Below are 24,373 nucleotides of genomic sequence, written 5' to 3'. Positions count from 1 at the left end.
CCAACAATAGAAATTGTTCAATACCCATAATACATCAAAAATACGCACACTAAAAATGAATGGTCACAAATATCACTGTATTAAAAATACACGATAGCAAAACTTGAAATTCTTTCCTTCTTACGAGCAGCCAAAGGAGCATGAAAACCTTTGGAACGTGAAAATCTACTCCAGCTGCCAAAAACATGCGCACAGTGTGTGACGTGCGCCTTAGTCACATGACAAATTTTATGATGAGTCTGAACATTTAACAATATGCTGTACAGCAATGCTTTCAAGTAAATTTTCCCTCTTGGAGAGCAAAGATGTTGGGTGATTCATGGAGAGAGATTGAGCCACAACACTAAGGAGTTTTTGTTTTTTAGGGATGCTGCCTTATACCATGAAATGCAGAAGGATGACAAATAAAGTGAAAAGCCAATATAATGTGTTTTAGTAAGATTTTGTGCATCCAGAGCGGCTTCAACTCCCCCGCCCGGCATTGATTCTCCAAGTTTCTGGACCTCTGCTGGACCGATGAGCATTATTCTTCCAAAGCACATTTCCTCATTTGGTGATTTGATGATTGTGGTGGAGAGTGCTGTCTAACATTCAAAATCTCAAGTGCTCATTTGCAGTGAGAGGTGGTAACAGCCATACCAGTATCACAGATTCACATCATTTCTACACTCAATAAACCCCTCAGTGACCTCCCCCCATCCCCCTAGAGAGACTAAGGAACTAGATGGTACCACTGACATCAGTATAAAATAGTTTTATGATGACAATGGTTTCAAAGGCGAACACTCAGAAAAATTTTGCACTATTTTTTTTTCTCACACTTCAACCAGAGTCACCAGGGGACTCACGACATTTCTTTTAATTTGACACCCATCTGTATGTTTTTAAAGTGAACAGTAAAAGCTGATTTAGAAGTACTCAAATCCCCCTAATCCTCTAATCCTTGCTATTTTTTTATATTGTAGAAGAGATATTTAACACCACCGGCAAACTGTAACTTGAATTATAACATAATCCAAAAAATATGTTCGTGCAGATATGTCACAAAGAATATATAATATATGAATAAAATCCTCTCCTCTGAGGTAGATGTCATTTTGCCCTTCAGGGAAGTTCACTCTACAACCAATTTTTTGGTATGTATGTTTTCAAAAATGACAGGATCAAATTATAGCAAATTATGTTTCCAATGTGTTCTGAGCTGCTGCCCTTCTTCACCTGTCCTGTTCATTCAAACCCTATCAGGGGAATGACTCGACTCCGGTGTTTATTTCATTAACCACAATCATTTTGTGTGTGCCAAAGTTTAATTAACCCAAAAAAATAATAAAAAATGAAAAGACGTACCTTGCGAATGCCTTCTTTTGACTCCTCAACGTTATTATCGCCTCCTCCTGTGCGGTTAATCATCCGCCACATTTGGGAGTACATGGGATCCCTTTCAAAGGGGTTCATTGCCTTGGAGCGCACCTGATCATAAACTGCAGAGTCCAACACTGTACCGTAAGGCAACTCTGTCTGCTTGGATAAGTCTTGCAGAGACCTACAGAGACACAGGTGGTGAAAAGGGTTAATATTCACATCATCTTCATTCATCTATCAACTGTAAAATAAAGGCTGAGCCTGAAAGATCCTTCACCTGTATTGATACATATTTGATCCTTGATGACTGTAGATGTAATACTTTTTAACAGCATCACTCTTGTTCTACTAGTGCTCGTAATAATAGCAGACACTATGATTTCATTTTATACTTTCTGGGTAACTCTTCTGTAAAATGTTTTTCCAAATGACGGTGGTATTAAAATCACAGAAACGATCAGACCCCAGGTTAACTGCACTTTAGCAAAACACTGGTTTCAGCTTTCTAGTCACTCACTTCACATTACAAGATTACTACACAGCTCGGTCTGCACTTTTACATATACGGTACATTTATGATGGAATCAGCCTAACATGAAACCCCTATTACAAAGCATATAACTATATCTGGCTGAAAGCAGAAAACACCTAAATCAACTATCTATTCACTGACTAGATTAAATCCTAATTTTGGAGCTTTGGGCTTGGCTCTACAGGACATGGTGAATAATCAGTCTTTTGTTGCTGTCTTGGTAATTCCCTGCGATACCTAAGAAAGGCTGGAAAGGGGGGATTTTGGATGGTACAAATTGAGTATAAATGGAGTGGCTAGCTGTACTGTGGTTCAGACACTCACCTAGCCATTAATTTTTCTAAGGACCAAAAGCAGGAGTTGGCAGCAACATTTAATTGACATTCAGGATTTATTTTAAAAAAGGAAACTGGCCACGACAAATGGGTATGAAAAGATGTGGCTGGAAACCAGTTTCAACAGTAGCACTAATAAGATGGCTAGGATAACCACATACTCGAGATTTCTAGAACTACACCAAGAAAATGGAAACACTCATAAAGAACTGAAAAACACAAACACACATACAAGTTTCTCTTCCTTTCTCCTTCGTTCCACCTCTCACCCATAAATTGTCACCTCTGGGGGAATACACAAGCTATTGTTAATTATAACGCAACGGTGCTTGGGTTGCCTTTCAAAGAGTTTGGCCGCTGAGAAATGTAATGGAGAACCATTACGAGAACTAATTACTGTTTGTTTGTTGAATGGTTGCTACATACCACCCATGGATTTGAGAGACAAATGTTTGGGAAACAAAACATGCACACAAAAACACTCAACATGTCCTGCTTAATGAAGAACAACAAGTATATATTATCTTACTTCATTAATTCAGTTGTAATACAGTACACCCACGAAGCAGACTTACAATGGGCACAAATATAAGTAGCTACTGCTTGCAATATTACTACACTGTTCATTTTGATAAATACACACCCACACAGACACGCACACGTGTGAAATAATATGGAAGGGACAGCTCTTGCGCTTCCCCCTTGGCTCCAGCCCTCCTCAAATATCTCGCTGACCCATTCTAAAGAAAGAAAAAATCCTTTGAAGATTTTAATGAACTTTGCCATGAACATGAATCTTTTATTTCCGCCAATTAATCTTTGGCCTAAATAATCTCCCCTCCCCCCCGCTCCCCCGTGAATATGCACGCCTGTCAGCACACTCTTTGACCGGGATTCCCCCTTTGTGAATTGCTTTCACTGCACAGTAACTCTAAGCTTGTTCTTTAATGGTGCGTGTGCAGGAGACAGAGAGAAAGAATCATGCATTAGCTCTGCATTACATTAGACCAAAGTTCATTTGGAAGAAACCCCCCAAAAACAGATAAAAATGGTTTGTGTTGGTTTCACTGACTATTTTGATTAATAATGAAACATTGCAAGGATAGTATCCAGCATACAACTGAAATTTATGTTTAAAGAAAATACAGATCTCATATGATTTACCCTTTTTTGAACAACCACTGCATATATTTCCACGATTGACAAGGCAAGGAAAACACAAAACCTTAAAACTGAAAATGTGTGTAATTGTGTGGTTCACAAAGTCTAAAAATACTGGCCAGTGGTACCCCTCAGCCTCCTAGTAGATACACCTATGGTATAGATTCCAAAATCCTATGCCACCTTGTTCTCAAGTTATCACATTCAGAATATTTTCAAAGAATTTGACCTCGAGGTCAAGGTCACTGAGATTCAAAGTCATACAAGATTTTTAGTATATACACTTTTCATATCAACTTCAAAATCCTACGTGACTTACTTCTTGAGTTATGGTTTGAGTGGAAGGGTGGCTGTGTGGGATGACATTAACAGAGAAAGGATCAAAAAGCAGCCAACATTCAAAGAAGAGTTTTGGACAGTCATTAAAGAAGCCGGGAGATTTATTCATGAAGACTACTTTTAAAAAATTAGATGAAAGCATGGTGGTCAAACCAAAATCTGTAAACGTAAGAAGTATCTATAACTCTTATTTTAATGTATTTTTTTCTTTAAACACTATTAAATTCCTCAAATTATTTTACTATTCTGTGGGTGTCTCATGGAAAAATGCCCATATGCATTATGTGTTTAACTGTCTTTCTGTGAGTGCTTTATGTGAAATTAATTTCTCTGTGTGTGTCTGTGGATCTGTGTGTCCACAAAATTGTGTTCCTGTCCTGTGTATGCTAGCTCATTTTGCAACCAATTATATTACCCCTAAGCAGCTCAGTGAGCAAGTAAATGGAGTGAACAGCAGCTGAATGTTTTGTGGGACAAATAGCGAATATGTGTGTGTGTGTCTGTGTGTCGGGGTGAGAGAATGATTTAAAGACTGAATAGCTAGACAGGGTCCCTTTTAATAGCAGGTTAATCTGAATATGTGCAGGAATAATTCCTGTGTGCATAGCTTTGTTTCTGCATATTTGGTCACCTGGTCATCTTTGCTAAAAGCTTCTGTCAATAAAGATCATCAGCTCCAAAAACTCTAATTTTGGTGCTAATTTGGCCTAAATGAACTTGGAAGGACATAGATGATCGTGGCTACACGGTTTTGTAGGAGACTGAATCTGTAAATGTAGAAGCCTTTATCAGAAACACATTAACCGCTAACTATATTGTGCACGGGAATAGGCAATCGATACTCGGAGTGAAGTCAGCTGAAGTGGCAGTGGTTCCAGCTGTGGCACATTTGGTTAGCTAAATTGAAAATCGTTATTGTTTCATAATTTAAAAATCCCAGACGTTGTGTGGCCATTTCAGTCTCTATGTTTTGATCAGATCATCAATATCATTGAAGTGCTGGTGCAGCATGCAATATTTTGTATTCCTGTTCATTTTTCAGGGACACCGATGTCAGAAGCAGAATGAACGTACAAGCCAAGTCACAGCAGATCAAATCAGATTTCATATCATGCATTTCTTACTTAAGCTTTACGTAATCTAATCAATATCTGCCAGTGGACAATGTGCTGCTTTATCTGATTACTAAGAATGCAACAGCCACCAAAGAGTCACCTGTAACTATAAAGCCAGCAGACACATTCACACAAGCAAGTGTGAAATGACCTGATTGACTTTATTGGCAATCTTTATCAACCATAAAATATGTCTCCTCCTGTACGAGGTTGGGCCAGGAAAGAAGCGCTTTATCCTCAAATACTCCATCCATCTTTTAGTCTTCCCATCCTAACCAATTCTTCCGCTCCATCTATTCTCTCTGTTCACTCTGCTGTCTCTCACCTCATTTTTACCCCAGAAAAATAAATTCCCCATTCTGACTCATCACCACTACCAAAACCCTTCACCATGCTTCCTTCCGCTCCTCTTCTCTCTCTGTTTCCTTCTCCATCTCTAACCTTTGCCTCTTTACTTCCGTTTTCTCCATCTCATCTTTTCTTCCACGCACTTGCGCTCTTCATTTCCACTTTATAATGCTTATTCCCCTTTTGTCTCTCCCTTCATACATTCCTCTCTAGCACCCTCTCTTTGCTACTCTCCACTGCCATCTCTCACTGTTTTCCTAAAGGATTCACACTGAAATTGAGGGAAAACATCCAAGCGTGAAATAGTCCAGAGAGAGTTCTGAGCGTTCACTTGTTATTTCATTTTCAGGATGAAACAAGGGCATTAATACTTAAAAATCCTGTCTGTCCTGATAGGAGACACTAAGGAGAGGAATGCCTCCATTCTTCCCCCGACCTTCTCTTCCTTTCTTGCCCATGTGTGCGCTCTTTTGCTCTTTTCCATACTAACTAATTTGCTCTCTCAATCACACAAATGCATTCAATCTAATTCCATCTGCATAATATGTTAATCAAGGATTATCAGATAAAAGTGCATGCTAATCACAACATCACAGACTGCTATTTTTTTCTGCATGGCTACATTTCTCATCTCTCCATTGAGATTTTGTTACACTTTACAATTACTCTCAGTTTATTTTAGGAATGTTCCATCTCACTACTTATCCCCAAAACCCATCTTTGGAGGCCTTGGGCCATGTGGGTGCTGCTGTTTAGTTGGTAATTATGGCACTAATGACCCAAGAACAGTCAACACACTAAAGATAATGCATTAAAATTTATGGAAATCCTTAATTAGCTCAATGTATGCTGAATGAGGCAGCAAACTGAGAGCCACTCATTAATGACAGCAAAGTGAAAAACAAACAAACAAAAAGCAATTGAGGACAGACAAAAGAAAGAAAGAAAGAAACTATAGATTGACACATTTTACAAGAGGCTGGGCGGAAGGACGTAGAACAAAGAAGAAAAAACAACAGCATGAATGAGGGGCGCAGTGTGACCAAAGTAAACTGAAGGAAAGGTCTTCTAAACACATAAAAGAGAATGACAGAGAAACAAACTGACAGAACCAAATTAAGAAACAGATAGTTGTGAGATTTAGAGAAATAAATGTTGTTTATTCCAAAGCCAAGCACAATTAACTGTGGCACTGCCGGGCATAGCGGATGCTTCGGCATGCTGATTAGTCCAATGAGAGATGAGCGTTTCCTAGTGCCACCAGGAGAGAAGCAGGCAAACATATTATCACAAGGATAGATAAACAGAGGGCACAGTGCTTCAGGAAATGTCTGTGTGTGTGCGTGTTTGTGTGTGTGCAATGAACGTAGGCAGCTTTTCTAGTTGCCTTGATACCTAGGCAAAAAAAAAAAAAAAATAGATTGCAAAAACACTTTTAAAAACAATTTCAACATACTTTGACTGTTTCACTAACTCTCTTTGCCATTTTTTCTTCCTACCTTGATCAGTAGAACACACACGGACACACAAACACACACATATGTGAGACAGATAATATAATGGAGGACTGAGCTTGAGAAAAGAAAGGGTAAAGAATTAACTGCGCGTGTGTGTAAGCAATCTGCATGCACATGCATGCTTGTGTGTTGCCGGGTTTCAGCACACTGAAGGCGCATGCAGTGTGTGTCTGTGTGTTAGGCACGATTTGTCATGTATACTTGTATACTTATACAGAAAGATGTGTTCGTGGTGTCGTGCAATCATAACTGAAAGCACACATTTATACAAATGCACTATATGTCTATATGTAGTTTTTGCCTTGGGCTCATCTTTCTTTGCAGTACAGAGGTTGTGCATCTATTTAGATGTGCTGTGCAGTTTTAAATAGAGTTAAATAAGTCTTAAAGAGGTTGCAAATGTGTATGATATGATCCACAGGCATAAACCAGATTTATAAATGGGTAAAACAATTCATCTGTGTGTAACTCTGAGTACTTACAAACGCATGCACCAATCTACACATGGATACAAAGCAATTTGAACATACCTAACATTATTTTAAAAATTCATGTGTCGAAACCTGAACAAACAGTGATCATTTACAATATTTAAATAAATATTTAAAATATTTTCAAGCTCAAATTTTCCATGTAACCAGTCTGATCACTTTCACTTTTAAAAAGCTTCCCGTGCGTGCAAATATCTAAAAATATTTGCAACTTTCTTTTCGCTTACTTACAGATAAATCAAATATGTGCGCACCAGTCGCCTGATATGCACAAATCACAACACGTGCTCTGGGGTTTTGAGGCTCTTACTCTTTTCACACTGCCAGCTTGGCACAGATCCACAAATCTAAGCTGCGTTCGAGTGCTAGTGGAAAACTAGGACATTCAAGCCTCCTTTGTATTCCTGGGTTATTTCAAGGAAAACAGATGTTTCACATTTGTGCATCTGTACCAAACTGATAGTGTGAAAAAGAGTCTGAAAACCACAGTGCACATGTGGCATGATGATCAGGTGACTGGTGCACACGTATTTCCCGATATTTGAATGAACAGAAAGTCACAACTATTTTTAGACAGTTGCACGGGAACCTTTTTGAAAGTGAAAATGAAAAGATTTGTGAAGATGGACTTACAGATTAGCGTGTAAATGATCCGTATTTATGCAGGTTTTAGCCCTATGCATTTGTGTTGTATGTGTTCAAACTGCTCTATGTTTGGACTGGAGTATGCAATTGTGGACACCCAAAATTACACACAAAATGTTCAATACACATTTGTAACTCTTTTGAGAATCATTTAACTCCATAGGTTTAAATATACCTAAATATGACACCAATAAGGATACAATAAAGGTGGCAGTTTTTACTTGAAAACATTTAAATCAATATATCAGTCAGTATGGTAGCTACCACTAAAAACAGTAGGTGAAAAAAATTAGTTGAATACTTACTGTATAGAATTCTCTATACGCGTGATTGTGAGGAAAGCTGCTAGATTGGCAGTATATGAGGATATGACAATTAGAGCAAACATCCACCAAACCCCCATCATCATCCTTGTAGCTAGGGTGGTGTAAGGCACCTCTCCACCTGCAACAAAAGTAAGAAAACAAAAGAGAGAAAAAAGAGAGTCAAAATCACAGTATAAGAAAAAAAAGCAGCTCTTTGCTGCGGGAGAAAAAGCTGTGAAAACAGCAAAGCACATCCTGAATGATTATCATTGGATTAACAGGATTTGATCTGATGCTTTGGCATAGATCTGATCTTCACATGGTCGGATCAACTGCAAGAAATTGCTGTGAACTGGAAAACATCAAAATAACAAATTCCAAATCACTGCGATAAGAAAATCTTTGACATATGAAAACCAGTTTATAAATAATCATATATTAAGTAACATTTGAAATCTTAGGTCTTAGCAAGCATCGGGTGAGCAGAGGTGTCTTCCATTGTCTCGTGATGTTTTAATACACTTTAAATAACTAAGAACTAAAAAAAAAACTATTTGGATGCACGTTTAAAAAAAAACGGTAACCTGCTTTTTGCAATAAATACTGTTGAAAAGATGTGATGAATGCGAACAAAATGCTTGTCAGGCTTTCCCATTAAGATGCTGCCGGGAACACATTACAATGAAAAGTGGCTTGTCTGTCTTCAAATATAAAATCGCTTTATCCTCCTCTTGTGTTATAAACAGCTTTTCTGGCCTTGTCCTCTGAAATCTTGTTCTGCAACAGTAAAACACAAACTGGCTCCGCTTTATATGTTTTTCAAGAAAAGTTGTCATTCCAAATGTAGCCCTCAAAAAACAAGAAAACAAAAAAATAAAAAAAAATAAAAAAAGAGAGAGAGAGACAGAGAGAGGGAATCTATTTGTTTGTGTACTAACCAGCGCAGAAAACGGGACACATTTATCTTTGGCTCTTCCATTCTTCTCAGGTAGCTGTGTGGGGTAGCCTTTCTATTCATACCCACACACTTGCTTACTGACGACAGTGTTTTTGCATACATTTACTGTAGCTATGCAGTAAATGTGTCATGGTGCTGGGTTGTTTGCCCAGCGTTTTGTGTTTTATGATTATGTCCCTCTGTTCTAGTTATTCTGTGTCCTCCCCCCTTGTGTCCGGTTCGGGTTCTAGATTTCCTGTTTTGTTCTGAAAGTCTGTGTCTGTTGTCATTGTGTTCAGCTTGTCTCCTCCGGTCCTCATGTGTATTGGGTTCAGCTGTTCTTCCCTCCTGTGTGTGATTACCTGATTACCTTGTGTGTGTGTGTGTGTGTGTGTGTGTATATATATATATAGTGGGTGTCGGTCTGTGTTCGTTGTCGGCTCGTCTGCGTTCATCTGTGTATCTCTGCGTTTTTGGTATCCTCCGTCAGTCTGCGTCTCTCTGCCTTTCACCCTGTGCCCTGAGGATTTCTAGTTGCTCTTTAGTTTTCCCAGTTTAGGTTTCTCAGTTGTTTTGTCATGCCTCACTGCCTGTTTTTGCCACTGCCACCTTGTAAATAAACGTCACTCGAAACATCAGTCACTGCCGCATTTTGGGTCCTCCTTTTCCTCCACACCACACGGCTCACCCCGCCAGCTGTGACAAAATGTATGTTTTTATACCTGTGGTGATCACGGTTACATCAGCACAGACCAGCCAACGCTCTCATGTCTCCCACTTCCCTTAGTCCAGCCTCAACAATATATCTGACACCCACATAATCTCTCTCTCTCTTTATCTCACCACCTTCTCTATATCCACTGGATTCTTTTTTTTTTCCATCTTCCCTTCCTGTATACCCTTTGAATTATTTTAAACGTACTATCTCTTTTTCCCTCTACATGTTTTCTGTTATCCTTCTTTGCATGATTTGCTGTTGACACCAGGTTTTAGCACAAGCCCGAAGGCATTATAACGTATACTGTCTGGATGACATGGCATCGTGAATTATGTCTTTAAAATGTTTCAATCTTTCATGTCTCTTGACTTTTTTCAGTAAATGGTCACACATAACGTGGTTGTGTAATAATTTTAATTTTTTATCAGGTAACCTGAAGAAAAGTATGTGTCACTGTAATTACATAACAGCTATTTTTTTATGAAAAAGAAACTTTATAATGAAATGATCGAAATAATAAGCCAACACAGGATTCCTAAGAAATCACTGTGCATGGAAATGTGCGTGGGAAGATGAGATGAATCATTTTCATGAATGAAAGCAACCAGCAGGCAGAGATGCTTTTTGGTGCCAAAAAACGTCCGAGTATATGCCTGAGTGTGACTGCAGTATCTTGGACTTCAATAGCTTCTAAAACATGACCTTTGTGAATCGTTCCAGCTGCATAAGGTATTTGGGGATTTGGGGTTTCACACTGGCAATATCCATGGAGGACCGATTAATTCACTGAAAAAAAAAGCCATTGTCCAGTCTCAGAACAATTTTTATGTTGATTTCTGGCTGCACAAGTGACTTTTATAAAATATTAATGTAGCTGGCGAGTTTAGACATCCAAGTGTCACAAAATTTTGAGCTCGGAATCAAATCACGTAGAGCAGATTTTTAGAAAAGATCATTTTGTTTCCTAGTCTTTATATGGATATCTATATATATCTATATATATATACATACATATATATATGTGTGTGTGTGTGTGAAAGACAGAAGCAGATTAATATTACAGAAACTTTAAGCTTATTTGACCATAAGGCGAGCATTGATTTAAAAGCTAAAAAATGTGAGATAATCTCTATCCCACTCTCTTAACAACTATAAACCTATAATACCTTTACACTTAGACACTTTTAGTGTCTCATTATCTCATCCTAAATGTGAGTTGCCAAAAAGCATATATGATTTTATTGAGCAATATGTCACTGTTCACCTTTCACGCGTCACCAACTACCATCAGAGATTTTAATGATCTATAGCTCACATAAGTTAAAAAAAAAAAAAAACCCTGAATCCTCAGGGAAAGATGATCAGGACAACACTTTTGAAATTTAGACTCACAGGTCACTTTGTTATGGACATCTGTTCAAGTGCTCATTAACGCACATATCTAATCAGCAGCAACTCAATGCACTTATCGAATTAGGTCACCTGCTGTTTAAACCAAGAAAGGTGATTTAAGTGACTTTTAACACGCCATCGTTGGTGGTGCCAGATGGGCTGGGCTGGACTGAGTATTTCAGTATTTCGCTGATCTACTGGAATTTTCCCACACGACCATCTCTAGGGTTTACAAAGAATGGTCAAAAAAAGATAAAATATCCAGTGAGCAGCAGATATTTGGGTGAAAATGCCTTGTTGAGGTCAAAGGATAAAGTTTGATGGACAACAGAAACTCAAATAACCACTAACTACAAACAAAGGCATGTAGAAGAGCATCTCTGAGCACACAACACATCAAACCTTGAAGCAGATAGGCTATAGCAGAAGACCACACTGGGTGGATCTTCTGTAAGCTAAGGACAGGAAACCGAGGCTACAGTTTACATGGGGTCACCAAAACTGGACAGTAGAAGATTCTAAAAGCATTGCCTGGTCTGCTGCAAAACTCAGAGAGAAGGATGGTAGGATCAAAATTTGACATAAACAATCTGAAAGTATGCATTCTGCATTATATCAACAGTTCATGGCTGTTCAATTCTTGAAGAATTAAGGCAGTTCAGAAGATAAAAGTGGATCCAACTTAGTACTAGCAAGCCTCACCAGACTAAGGGGTTTATTTATTAACTAAATTTACCCGACTTTAGATATGTGCAAACTAGTGTATTGTAAAAATGTATAGTTCTATAAAATCCAATACTAAAGTATATTGTACCAAGAGAAGCATCATTTATAGTGAGTGCTCTCAAAACCATCTTTCATAGTGGGGGAAAGACTTAGATGGATGTTACCATTTAGTATTGAAACAGCAGTCAGCAAACGCTCCAAGTGAGTGAGTGGTTGTGTCAGGTTTCATGGGCACATATACAGGCATGTACGGCACCTTTTATATCATTTTAAAATACACCTTTTATCCTATTTCATCAGAAAATGGGGTCTGAGGAAAAATGACAAAAGATTTTGTGCGTTATTAGAGGTTCACGACTAAGCAGCTATCTCAAAGGATAGTGTGAAGTCAGCATGACATTTCAAACACAGACTTTCTGAACAGAGTATGTGTATCTCAGAATCGAAATGATTCAGATTGACTGGTAGGAGGTGACAGCTGGGTTAACTCATTCTATACAGATACAAGACTAATAATGTTATCGTTCTTCTTCAGGGTTCCTTTAACTAAGCTAATCAAGACTACTTAAATAAATCATAGTAATCTTCTGTCTAGGATTCAGAGATTCTTTTCTGAAAGAACTTTTACGTTTTCCTGTGGTTGAACTCCTGAAAAACTTTTTTTAAAGGTAGGTGTCTCAGTTTGCATATGGGTACACGTAAGGATCCTAAGAGAAGCATAGCTGCCATGAAGCAGCTTTTGCAAATACAGCTCGGCGGCTTCAAAAGCACCCCGTTGTGTCCCCTCGATATAGCTCTCCATTCTTACCCCCATGTTTCTCCTGCTACTCCTCTTATTCTCAGCTGTGACTCGTGTAGCTCTGGGCAAACAGGATTACTTTATTTCTTCCTACACAACTCAAAACTAGGAATTAAAACTGAAACTTCATTTAAAGAGGCATACTAAGGATGCTGCAGTTCTTCAAATTACTCTATGAACCATGTGGCTGTCTTTCACGTTTTAATGTATTTTCCCCTAACTTTCAGGTTTCCATTAGCCTGATGCTAAGTGCTGCTTTCTGTCTTTTTTGATTGAAAGAGTAATTGGATTGCTGGATATCTACATAATTGATTAGTTAATTTGATAGCTGCCCCTTGGCCGTGTAACTGACCGACTGATTAACTTGCAATTTTGCTGGCTAAAAGACCCCTTGGCATTTCATTTTCCCATCTTTTTTTTTTTTTTTTTTTTTGCCGCTTCACAATCTAATTTTGTTTGCCTGAACAGACTGATGTTTTGGGTATTATTGGACAAAAAAAAGAAGAAGCCCTATATTGTAGTGCAACCTGACTTTCCCAACCCTCTAGACTCTGATTTCTGTTAAGAAAAAAACAGCCCTTGATGGGATATTTTGTAACCTGACACTCCAGATGGTTTGGTAAACACGGAACCATCTGGGAAGTTGTCCTTGGAAACTTCTTGGAAAAGGGCAGGGACTTTCAGAAATTTATTTGGCATGAGTTTGGATGAAGCATATGCATACAACCAAGAACAATGGCACATCTTTAAACAGTCAGATAATTAAACAACAGGGCTTGGCAGCAAAAACCTTTATGTTATAAGTCTGTTTTTTGTTTTTTAATCTTCACCGGGAAAATAAAAGACAACAGGAAGCAGTTTCATCCAAAATACTTGGGACATGATTGGTTGACCCCTGTACCTGTTGTCCAACACTGTGAATTTATTAGCCAATAACTCCTCATAGGTCTGATGACTCATCCACAGCAATCATAGTGGAGCTACAAATTCAAGGAAAAACTCTGGCTAGGCAAACCAGATCAGTTGAGTATTATAAAGTATTAGTAATAGTGTCCAAAAGTTGATTCTGTTCATCTGGGCGTAGCGTTTTGTGGGAGAAACGTTTCGTCACTCATAAAGTGACTTCTTCAGTCTCAGCTGACTGCAGGTTTCCCCAATCTTATAAACAGGACATTTGCATAATGACTGAAACCAGCCCACTGAAGGAACAATGGGCTGGGAGGTCAGTTCCTTAATCTTAATTATGCAAATTCTCATGACCATTGATCAACAACCACTGACCAAAACCCACTGATCAAAGACCACTGATCAATGGCCATGAGTACCATTCACAGAGAGTTGGGGAATGGCTGCAATCACAGCATTGTAAGATGGCAATGTACCCTTAGGCCCCCTCCTCGATTCAGAGATGGTCTTTCCCTTTTCACGTAAATGGCCTCCTTGACTCCGCGCTCAAACCAGCGTTCCTCCCTGTTCAAGATGTGTTCATCCTCATCCTTGAAAGAGTGTCCACTGACCTGTAGGTGCAAATAGACTGCAGAGTCCTGGCCTGACGAGGTAGCTCTTCTGTGTTGTGCCATCCGCTTCGCCAGAGGTGGTTTGGTTTCCCCGATGTATAAATCCTGGCAATCCTTCTGGCACTTAACAGCGTACACTATGTTACTCTGTTTGTGTCGGGGGACCCGATCCTTGGGGTGGACCAGTTTTTGGCGCAGCGTGTTTTGGGGTTTAAAAACCACAGAGACCCGGTGTTTAGAAAAAAGGCGTCTCAACTGCTCCGATACTCCTGACACATATGGGATCTCTACAGGTTTTTGCTTGGGCAGCGGTTGTCCTTCTCTCCTGGATCGGCTGGAGCTTTCTTTAGGTGCCTTTCCAGCTTTGACAAAAGGCCAGCTTGGATTACCACATTTACTAAGGGCCTTCTTGATGTTCTTCTGCCTCCCTGGCGATGGTGTTCGCTCTGTGTTGTAGCATCCTAATGACACCCAGTTTGTGCTCCAGTGGATGATGAGAGTCAAACCTTAAATACTGATCCACATGTGTAGGTTTACGGTACACGTCAGCTTTTAGATGTCCCCCATTACAGATGGAAATCTCACAGTCTAAGAAGGCTAACCTGCCACTTTTCATATCCTCCCTGGTGAATTTGATGTGTCGGTCCACCGAGTGAAACGTTTCTCCCACAAAACGCTACGTCCAGATGAACAGAATCAACTTTTGGAGATTTACCTGGATGATTGAGAATGCAACAAGATATTAGTAAGAGTGAAAATGTCCACAATAAAAGTTTGACATTGTGGCGTGAGCTGTGTAAAACCCACCTTTAAGCAGATAACACACTTTTTTGTGGATCTTAATACAGTCTGTCTCTCAACTTGCAACGTCTTGCTCTTTTACTGAAATATCTAAAACTTCAGGCACACAGCTCAGAGACCAGTTGGCAACTGCTGGTTTCTAGTAAAGAAAGTGCATTCCCCAACATGTTACAAGTCATTGCTGATGCTGGCTGTTGACTGGTGAAAGGGGTTGCAGACTTCTTTTGACTCCTTTGGATCACCCACAGTTTGCATGGAAGATGTCTGCTCACCAGTTCTCTCTGAACTATAATAAAACTTGATGAGGACTTGATGAAACCAGAAACAGAGGACATTCACCTTGAAAGTAAAAGCCGAACCTTTTGAAATGTGTTGGTTGCGCCATTAAGGCACAACTTTTACTTCTATTTTGCACTGCTTTTCAAAGATTCACTACCACTTGGAAAGTAGCACCAACCATCTCCACCAACCACTCCCAACCTGTTGAGTGAATACACATGTTTCCCCCATTAGTGGTTGTTGCCAGTAGGTCAAATTAAACTCAGTGTTTAACTGAACTTAAAAAACAGAACGGACCATGTGTCTTTACATTTGATACCTTTAGCATGTATGAACTAATATTAGGATGAGACTCGTGTAGATTCGTTTGTTAAAACTGCACTTCTGGATATCCCGCATTTTTAGGGGTCCTGGCAAAAGTAACCACACACACAAACACACACATCCACTGCTCACATATTAGGGAAGAACATCAAGTGCTTAGATAAATGAGAGCACCGGACATGACCCCCATCCCACAGCCCTGACTCAAACTAATCAGTGAGGATGATGATTAGTCCAAAAAGCCCTTGATCCCGTGTATGATGCTGTAAACTTGATGGGGTGATTTACAGGCCAAGACTTTTTGTTTCAAAAGCAGCCAAAGGTGCAGGACAGTCCTTTTCAGTGTCACTCGTAAGACTTAATGAGTCACAGCACCTTAACAAATCAGCTCCTGAATGTTAAATTGAATTTGCACTTCAGTTAGCTAAGTAGGTAAGGAAAGCAAGAGATTGTTAAAGATTTTTATGCAAAAATGGCAAGGAGTATTGTGGCATGTATGATCAACTAATACAGACGCAGAAGTGATGGCAATTCATATTTAAAAGGTCAAAGGTTAAGTCACGCTACTTGGCCCGTGTACATAGAGTGCAGCATATCTGGTTGATGAAAGCACACAATGAGTCTTAGTGTACTGTAAGCAAATAAAAATCTCAGTGAGGCAATAAAAAGTATAACAGTGGCAATAAACAATTCTCATTGAGCTTCCATATTCGTAATGTTGTCATTTTTAGACATAACAATGGCAGAATAATGAACCAAACTGAAGTAACACCAGTACCGTAAGAGATAAGTGATGCATTTGTCTGTTCTTTAGTCTGAAAAGTAAAGAACCTATAATTGAAAGTGCAACCTGAGGTCAGGGGAAACAACATGCTCTCTGTTCTATGTACAGGTGTTTTGTAAATACTTGCAGTAAAGCAGCCTAATAGAGAGATTTATCTTGTCTGTCGGGAAAAAAGCCACATTTCAGAGTAAATGAGACAAAGAGGTCAACCGCTAGAAGACGACACTGGACAAATTGATGATAAGGACCAGCTCCGTTACTGTGCACGGTCCATATCGACAGTCTGCTCTCTGCTCTTTTACTGCATGCTGTCAGTGTAAACAAGCTCCTTCAAGACACTAGTTTATGGTGCTGGTGCAGTGCGTGTTTGAGATGCCCATTTGCAAAGACTTACTGACCATTAATCTCATCCCATATCATCTTTATCATCACATAGAAAAGAAGTAATGTGTTTAAAAAAAAAAAATCTGTATCTTTCTCCCTTTCCGCAATTTTAGACGATAAGGAATGTCTACACTTTCACCCAGTGTTGGAAATCAATTTCTCTCAAATGCATCATCAGTTTCTCAAATCTACACGCCTGCTGCCAACCTTTCTGATCCATCTCTTAAAATTTAAAGCATCACACTCTGGTTATTCTTGGATGAAATAAGAGCAGAGTAGTTCATTAGAGTATTGTTTTTTTAAATGAGTAAAAAAGAGCTAGAGTGTGCTCAGCTGATGTCATCCCCCAGTTGGAATCCATGCAATCTTCCCGTAAGATGATGTAAGGTTCTTTTTAACAACACTTTAGGCATTCACTTTTCATTCTTCCACACCACTGAAAAGTGTCTCGAAAAATAACAACAGGTTATCTCCGTTTAACACATTAACGTATCAAGTCTTCCACAATCTAGCTTTGCACATATGGCTGTTTCATACCAAACGGACAGTCAAATAGGATTTTGAGCGCAGAAAAACACCAAACAGTACCAGTTTTGCTTCATTGCTTGTACATGCGTCAACACTGTCAGAAATATGTTAAACTGAGGTTATGATTCTAAAATTCAATCCATCTTTTAAAGTATTTTGAAAAGTTTCAGACTTTCTTTTGTTGTCTAAGTCTTATACAATATCAAATAAATGTCAGTGATCACCCACATCATCAAAAGTCTTGTCATCATGTCACAGAATTCTGCAACAATGTTTCCTCAGACTTTAAAATGAAAGGAAATCTAGAGATTCTTGAATTCTCTAAAAACAAATGTCAAGCATCTCAGTACTTTATAATGAATTACTACATCTTTAGTATGAAATCATCACAATGTCAGCTGAAAGTCACATTAACATGTGGTTACACAAGGTCACACTAAATGATATATATAGTATCATTCAGTATTATTCATTTATAGTACATAAAATATAGTGTTACTTTAACTGAATGAAGCACAGAGGGAAAAAATGAAGACGAGAAATACGATGCAAATGTATCACCCGCCCCCAATATGTTAGTTAGAGCCATTTTAAGTGACAAAAAAAAAAAAAAAGGAAAAAAGTGCATCGGAAAAATACTATAATCTCTTAAATCTGCAATTATGAGCTATGTAATTAATACCTTACACCAGCTCCAGGCAGTGTTTATGTGTTTATGCATGGCACTGATTTCTAAAGTCAGGTTCCAACAAAATATCATCAGTATTACCTCCTGAATACCAATGATCTTAAGTGAACTGGATTGCTAAAGAAACTTAAAGACTTACGCTAGAGTATCTGACAGTATAAGAACTTGCTCCCAGGGTAGGCTGTAATTTTAGCGCTATTGATTTCCTTTTTGTTAAAGGCAACGAATGCACCAGCTTTTCAAGACAAACAAAATCAAAGAACATAAACTCGCAAAAAAAGGAATATGCATATGTCTATACACTGTTATTTGTTTGCTTTGAGAGAAATAAACACGTAGATCCAGGAAGGAGGATGAAAACTTGACAGATACAGGTGCTGTTGTTTCCCGCAGGTTTGGCAAACAAAATTATTCTATAAGCCAATTCATCTGCATCACACATTCTTAGTTTTTCTGCCTGCCTCCTTTCTGCATCTCTTACTACCTTCCTCCTCTGCTCTTCTCCTCTTTTCCCCATCCTTGTTGACATTCTGCAGTAAAGGTAACTCGAGATGAGTGCAGCTTTGAAGCCAGTCGAGCGGTGGGCACATCCTGCAGGGTTTTATATATGTGTGGCTTTCTTGTAAAGCTTCAAATCTCACCACCGAGCAAGCACCTCCACTGCCTCAGATTATACCCCTCCACCGTCTGAAGACTTGCTGGAATCATTATTTATTTTTTTACCATCTATTTCTCCTCTAGCACCTCAATCACTCCCGTCTGACGGTGTCCCAGTGATTATAAACAACTTGGGAAAGACATATTACAGTGCAGGAGCCGGGGTGAAGATGGAAAAAGCGAGAGAATAGAAAAAGGGAGGAGGAGGATGACAGAGTGCATGCATCCCTCCTCCATCACCTCTCCTGCCTTCTGCTTTTCAATCTCTACATTGTACATGTGCCACCTCTAATACCCCTGGCTATAAGCCAAAGCGAAGAGGTATTTTCCATGTGGTTAGCAATTTTTTTTCAAGCCATCAAGTGCAACCATTAAAAAGATCCAGCAGGCTGGTAATGTTGTGGATTTGAGCTGAGATGCACGAAGTTTCCGATTCAGGGATGTGCCCCAATGGTGTCTCCCTTCCCTGTACGCTCCCTGAATACGTATAGGAACTTTAAGACATCCTCAAAAATTATGGCTGAAGTTTATACACAAGTTCAAATTCACACACACCGAAAAGCAAGGTTTACTAAGCACTTTTAATCTAATACTCTCACAATCTTACCCAAGGACACTTCAACACACGGACTAAAAAAAGCTGGGGATCGAACCATCGACCTTCCGATGAGCAGACAACTCACTCTTGAACCGCAGCCACACCCTGAGCAATTCACACAGTTTAACTTCAGGCTAATTGAAATTACAGTAACTCAACAACAACAAAAAGCTTTTAATAAAGTGAAATTTGAACTGATTGTTAAATGATTGTCATCTAAATTTCTGATTGTGACAGCAAAGTCTTGATTACACTTAGCATAACAAATAGACACCGCAATCAGCAACTTGACAACCAAATTTACATTTCAGAAAATATCCTCCTATGAATGTGCATTTCCGCTGACAAAGTAGGCAGCCCTTGCGTGTGTATATAGGCTCATATGACTCACATTTTTCCAATATCATTTACATAATTATTTCATTTTGCTATTGGACAAGGCCACTATGATAAAATAAAGAATATTGAACCACACAGTCTCAAGCTACAGCATAACATTCAGGTGTGATCTGTGGGCAATGTGAAGCCCAATATACTGCTCAGAGGTAAGCACTTTAATTACTCGGTAGCACATAAAACTCACATAATGCAAATAAATCCATATTATTTTGTGATTTGTGATTATTTTTATTGTACTTTAAAGCTACATGTGATGTGAAGGAGAAGCGCTGATATTATGGCAATTGCATCAGAGTTATTAATATTCATGAACGTTATATTAATTTTTTATATTGCTGTGATTCACCTCTGCGGCCGACAAATTGCTCTGGACCCTCCCTCTACTGAAGTGTGCATATGTATAGAATACACGTATTATGTATGTGTGTAGAAGTTAATACAAGACCAAACTGAGCTGGCCAAACATGAATCATCTAAGTTAATTAAAATTAGACCGTTGAGTGCATGTGTTCGTTATATAGATGGTAGACCCATGTTCTAACAGATATCAGAAAAGCAGCATGTGCCATCAAACTGCAACAAATCTTTGCAAGTCATTTGTTTTTTTTCTTTAAATGTTAGGTTTTCAGGTCTAGTTATTTCGTAAATGACAATTTGAAAAGCAAAATCCTCTTTTTGGTCAGAAAGGTGTTTCTCTTCGTTACTTGCTCTCTACATTCTTACTCACACTTAAGAAACCAGCAAATCAAAGCGATCCTTGCAGTCATGTCATGTTTAGAACATGACTTAAGTTGAAACCCCCAAAGAATTCAATGTGTGTAATATAAATGTGAGTTTAATATAAGTTCAACTGGGGGAAAGAGATATTCAAATATTATAGGATCGCCCTTAGGGGGGATGCTGAAATGGGGTTCTGTACTCACTCCAGTTAGCTTGTAGAAGTTGGCTCAATTTCACAAAAAGGGAGCAAATTAAAAGATTGAAATGCAAATTATTCCCTCACTTAGCTGTGCTTCAGAGCGTGCTCACCATGAAAAAAAAAACCCTGCTATGTCTGCATTAGTGCACGGGGGAAACAGCGAACCAAAGCAGACTTTTCGCGCTCATGTGTACTTAACATATGTGTTTGTGTGCATTTAGCAGAAATAACACATCGTTTCATTTCATCATTTCATCAAGCTTTATTCCTTAGGGACTAGTAAAAATACAGCTGTACAAATACAGGCCATTTACCATTTACCATTTTTCATAAGGAAAAGAACAACAACCACATCAAGATGATAGTTTTCTTTCTGGTATTTAAAGCCATAAACCAAACAAACGCTATCGCCTTGCTTTTGCATTCCTTCTGAGCCATAAGAACCACGTTGTTCGAGTCTAGTTATAATACATTGCCAATTAAAAGACTCACAATACAGATATGGAAATGATTCGATAATGTGACCATTTACATGGTGCATTTATCGCTCATTCCTCATTATGAAAGGCGATTCTCTAACAGTATCCAGCTGCTGCTTGTGAGAACAGCTATTGATGCTTAGTCTGACTGACTGTGTAGGTGAGGCTGAGTATGCTGTATGGCTCAGTCTGTGGTGTTATGGATATGTCCAGCTGTTACTATTTGAACCTGATGTCCTTCTATGACAGATCATCATAGCACAGGAGTTCAGGAATAGAAAAGATTCGATACAACACTCAGCAAGCAAACCCATCACTGAACACATAACCGCTGCATGTAGTCAGTTTTATACCAATTAAAAATGAACATGTCACAGCCAGATTCATGAGAACCAAAGTACAACCAGTCAGAGAGACAGTTACTGTATGCAATTACAAAGCTGCAGCAACGATCATAGCTACAGTCATAGCGTTCATGGAGAGAGCTGGTGAGCTAGCTTCACTGGTATTCTTTTAAATGCAGAAGGGAAATTTTGTGCCTGTGCAGTCAAAGCTCAGCATGCAGGGTCTACATGACACTTTATCACAATACAGCCAAGACATTCGCTACACAATAGGCCAGAGGAAATGCAAAACTCAGAAAAAACCCTGCAGTGACCTTTTGGATTGCATCAGTTACAGTTTTTATTTTTTAGTTTGTCTTTTGGGGAGTTTGTGGTGTACTGCTTTAGTTTTACTGTCTTCAAACTAAATGTATCACTTAAAAGTATTTTAACTTTAACTGTACCCCGACAACATTGCCTTTCTTTCTGAAATACTGCTTGCTTCTGTTATTGTTCTGGCTGTGGTGTAAAGAGACATATTAACTTTCTTCCAGACAGACAGTGAACATATTTATTTCTTTTTACTTTTGCAAAATCACTGTAAACCAAAGCACATGTACATTCATACAAGTTTGTTCGCCTGCCATTCAAAAACTGCAACTTACTGCATCATCACTTGTGAAAATTCATTAAAACTGGTTGCTTTTTGGGATGGGAGAGCAGCTTCCCATTCCCTAAAATGAATGAAGAGCAGCCAGTTAACCTGTAGGCTGCAACAGGCCAAGTGTGGAGACTGGCGATAAACAGCAGTTTTTTTCTGTGTCAGGGTGTGTGCGTGTCTGCACCTTTATGTGTGCACGCTTTAGCAACTTCTTAACGCCCTCCCAAAATAGCTGCGGTAAAAGTCCTCCTCTGAATGCGTGTGTAAGTGTATGTACCATATGCAGACTGCAAACTGCTTGACATTGGACTTATTAAATAAACGTTCTTTCCCCTCTTCTCTCTTCCTTTTTTCAAGCCTCATCAGCACTTTTTGCCTCCTTTTCACCGTTGAAAGGAACATAAAAATGATGGGGTCAGCAGAAATTTCTTTGAGCTTATTTACAGGCTATGTTTCTCCGCTCGGCTCCTATACGTGGATCAATACAGTCTGTGTACGATATAAGGGTTACAACAGCCAACAGGAAGTCGAGGCTGTATGTGCCTGTGTTCATGTGTATGTGGCTGCTTTGTGTTTGCTTATTTCTAAAGGCCACAACTAACGGCTTTTCCCAGACAACATTTCACACACCAGTGTACATCCAATCCATAACACTAAGGTTGCTGAAAAAGTCACAAATAATGAGGCTATTTCTTAATATCCCTCCCCGATAGTGTCCATACAATAACAGTAAACATAAATAACATAAAAACTGTGGACGATTGTTAGCTAATGCCTTTTACTCTCAACAATTAATCCCAAAGAGGGTGTTAAAGGAATTAAGGAAAAGTTTGATGGAAACTATTCCAATAGCTCTGTGCGTTTCAAGCCCACAGTAACAATGGAGCTTCCCATACAAAGAAAAAAAAGAGCAAAATAAACACGTACACTCACAAAAAGGATGTAATACAAAGCCAGTCAGAACAGTTACACATGTGCACATCCACAGACATGCATGCAAATTGCATTAAGCTGAAAGTACAGTACTGTGGACTCATTATAGGTGGCTGTATGCAGACTGTGTCTTGTTCAATCAAACCAATAAGACCATGGCTGCCTCTCTGAGTGCAACTTCTGACAGATGGCTCTCTCAGCAATTTTCCCTTGACTAGGACAAAGTGTGTGCGTTCCTATGCACACAAGTGCTCACAAAAAATACACTTCTTAGACTTCTCTCTTGATGGTGATTGTGTTTGAGTCGCTCATATTCAACTTTAACAATGTCATTCTCAATATTTCGCACATTGCACGCCACATGCCCTCCCTCTTCCTGTCACTTCCCTCCATTTCCATTTTCTTGTCTCATCTTCTTTTCCTCTCCCTTTTTCAAGGGCTGCAGGTCCACACACACTGCCAGGTTACACAGATCTGCACCTTTCCTCGTTCAATAACCATAAACCTACACGTACTGCATACCCCAGGGGTGGGCAATTTTTAGTCTTCGCTTCTAATCTGTAATGTGAAATCCATCGAGGCTTTGAATTTCTGCACGTATGGCACTAATATTTTGAGAGGTACACTAAGGAAAGTTTGATGTGTAAATCCCACTTTTTCATCCTTGTGTTAGCTAGTTAACAAAATTTCTGCCCATGTTTCAACTACTAATTTGACCTGCAATTGCTGGGGAAAAGTGAAGCTGTTTGGATGAGCAGTGGTCTCACTTACAGGGTCCTGTTTTGTGGCCTTCACTATGAGATGAGATTGCAGGCGATGTCACAGTTCACATACATTCTTACACTTGATTTTTGTTTGCCAAGTGAAGTAGATCGGATGATAGCTGAATAAAAGACAGACAGACAGATATGTCTTGATTTATTAGAGATACTCCTGCCTCAGCAGACACTATAATGACTGGCTGAGCACTAACAAGGTGTCTAACAAGGTGCGAAACAACCAGCTCTCCCTCTGTTTTATCTCTTTTGACTGACCTATCCTCCATTCTCCCTCTTTTTAAAAAGAATTCTATCCAGCTGTGGGATTTCGGAGTGTTCTTGGGGTGTGGTAGAAAAAGAAGCTGCCTTGTTAAGGTAAATGATCTCATAAATCTTGCAATTATCTAGATTCGTGGAGGGTTACTGAGTGAAATCAGGACTTCATTTGTTGCCGTGCAAGTTGTGAAAGAAGAAAGTAGTAATTTTGCTCTATTGCTTTTCTGACAAGCGTTAAATCCTATAAATGCTATCGATCCTGCACTGGTAAATTTTATAAGCGTCTTATCTGTTATGTGTTTACTAATTATGTTGTGAGCTTTTTGGATTTGAATTTTTGTGG

The 24,373-nt window shown here is 39.0% G+C and overlaps 1 protein-coding gene across 3 annotated transcripts in view; it reads right to left on the bottom strand.

Moving 5' to 3' along the window:
• The window catches only part of grid2 (glutamate receptor, ionotropic, delta 2), a 523,204-nt gene that overhangs the window by 69,843 nt on the left and 428,988 nt on the right, over positions 1–24,373 (bottom strand). For all 3 annotated transcript variants that reach the window (XR_014801858.1, XM_084947220.1, XM_084947219.1), the window contains exons 12-13: positions 8,151–8,289; positions 1,348–1,543 (exon numbers count right to left, since the gene is read on the bottom strand). Coding sequence is in view for 2 of the 3 variants with exons in the window: in XM_084947220.1 (XP_084803346.1) it covers positions 1,348–1,543; positions 8,151–8,289 (335 nt within the window). In the remaining variant the exon portion in view is untranslated. The remainder of the gene's footprint in view (positions 1–1,347; positions 1,544–8,150; positions 8,290–24,373) is intronic.

Source organism: Perissodus microlepis, chromosome 12 (genome assembly GCF_051167445.1).
Source record: "Perissodus microlepis isolate ML-2025 ecotype Zambia chromosome 12, ASM5116744v1, whole genome shotgun sequence".
Lineage (NCBI taxonomy): Eukaryota > Metazoa > Chordata > Actinopteri > Cichliformes > Cichlidae > Perissodus > Perissodus microlepis.
Note: the sequence above shows the minus strand (reverse complement) of the source record. Positions and strands in the feature narration are given on the sequence as shown.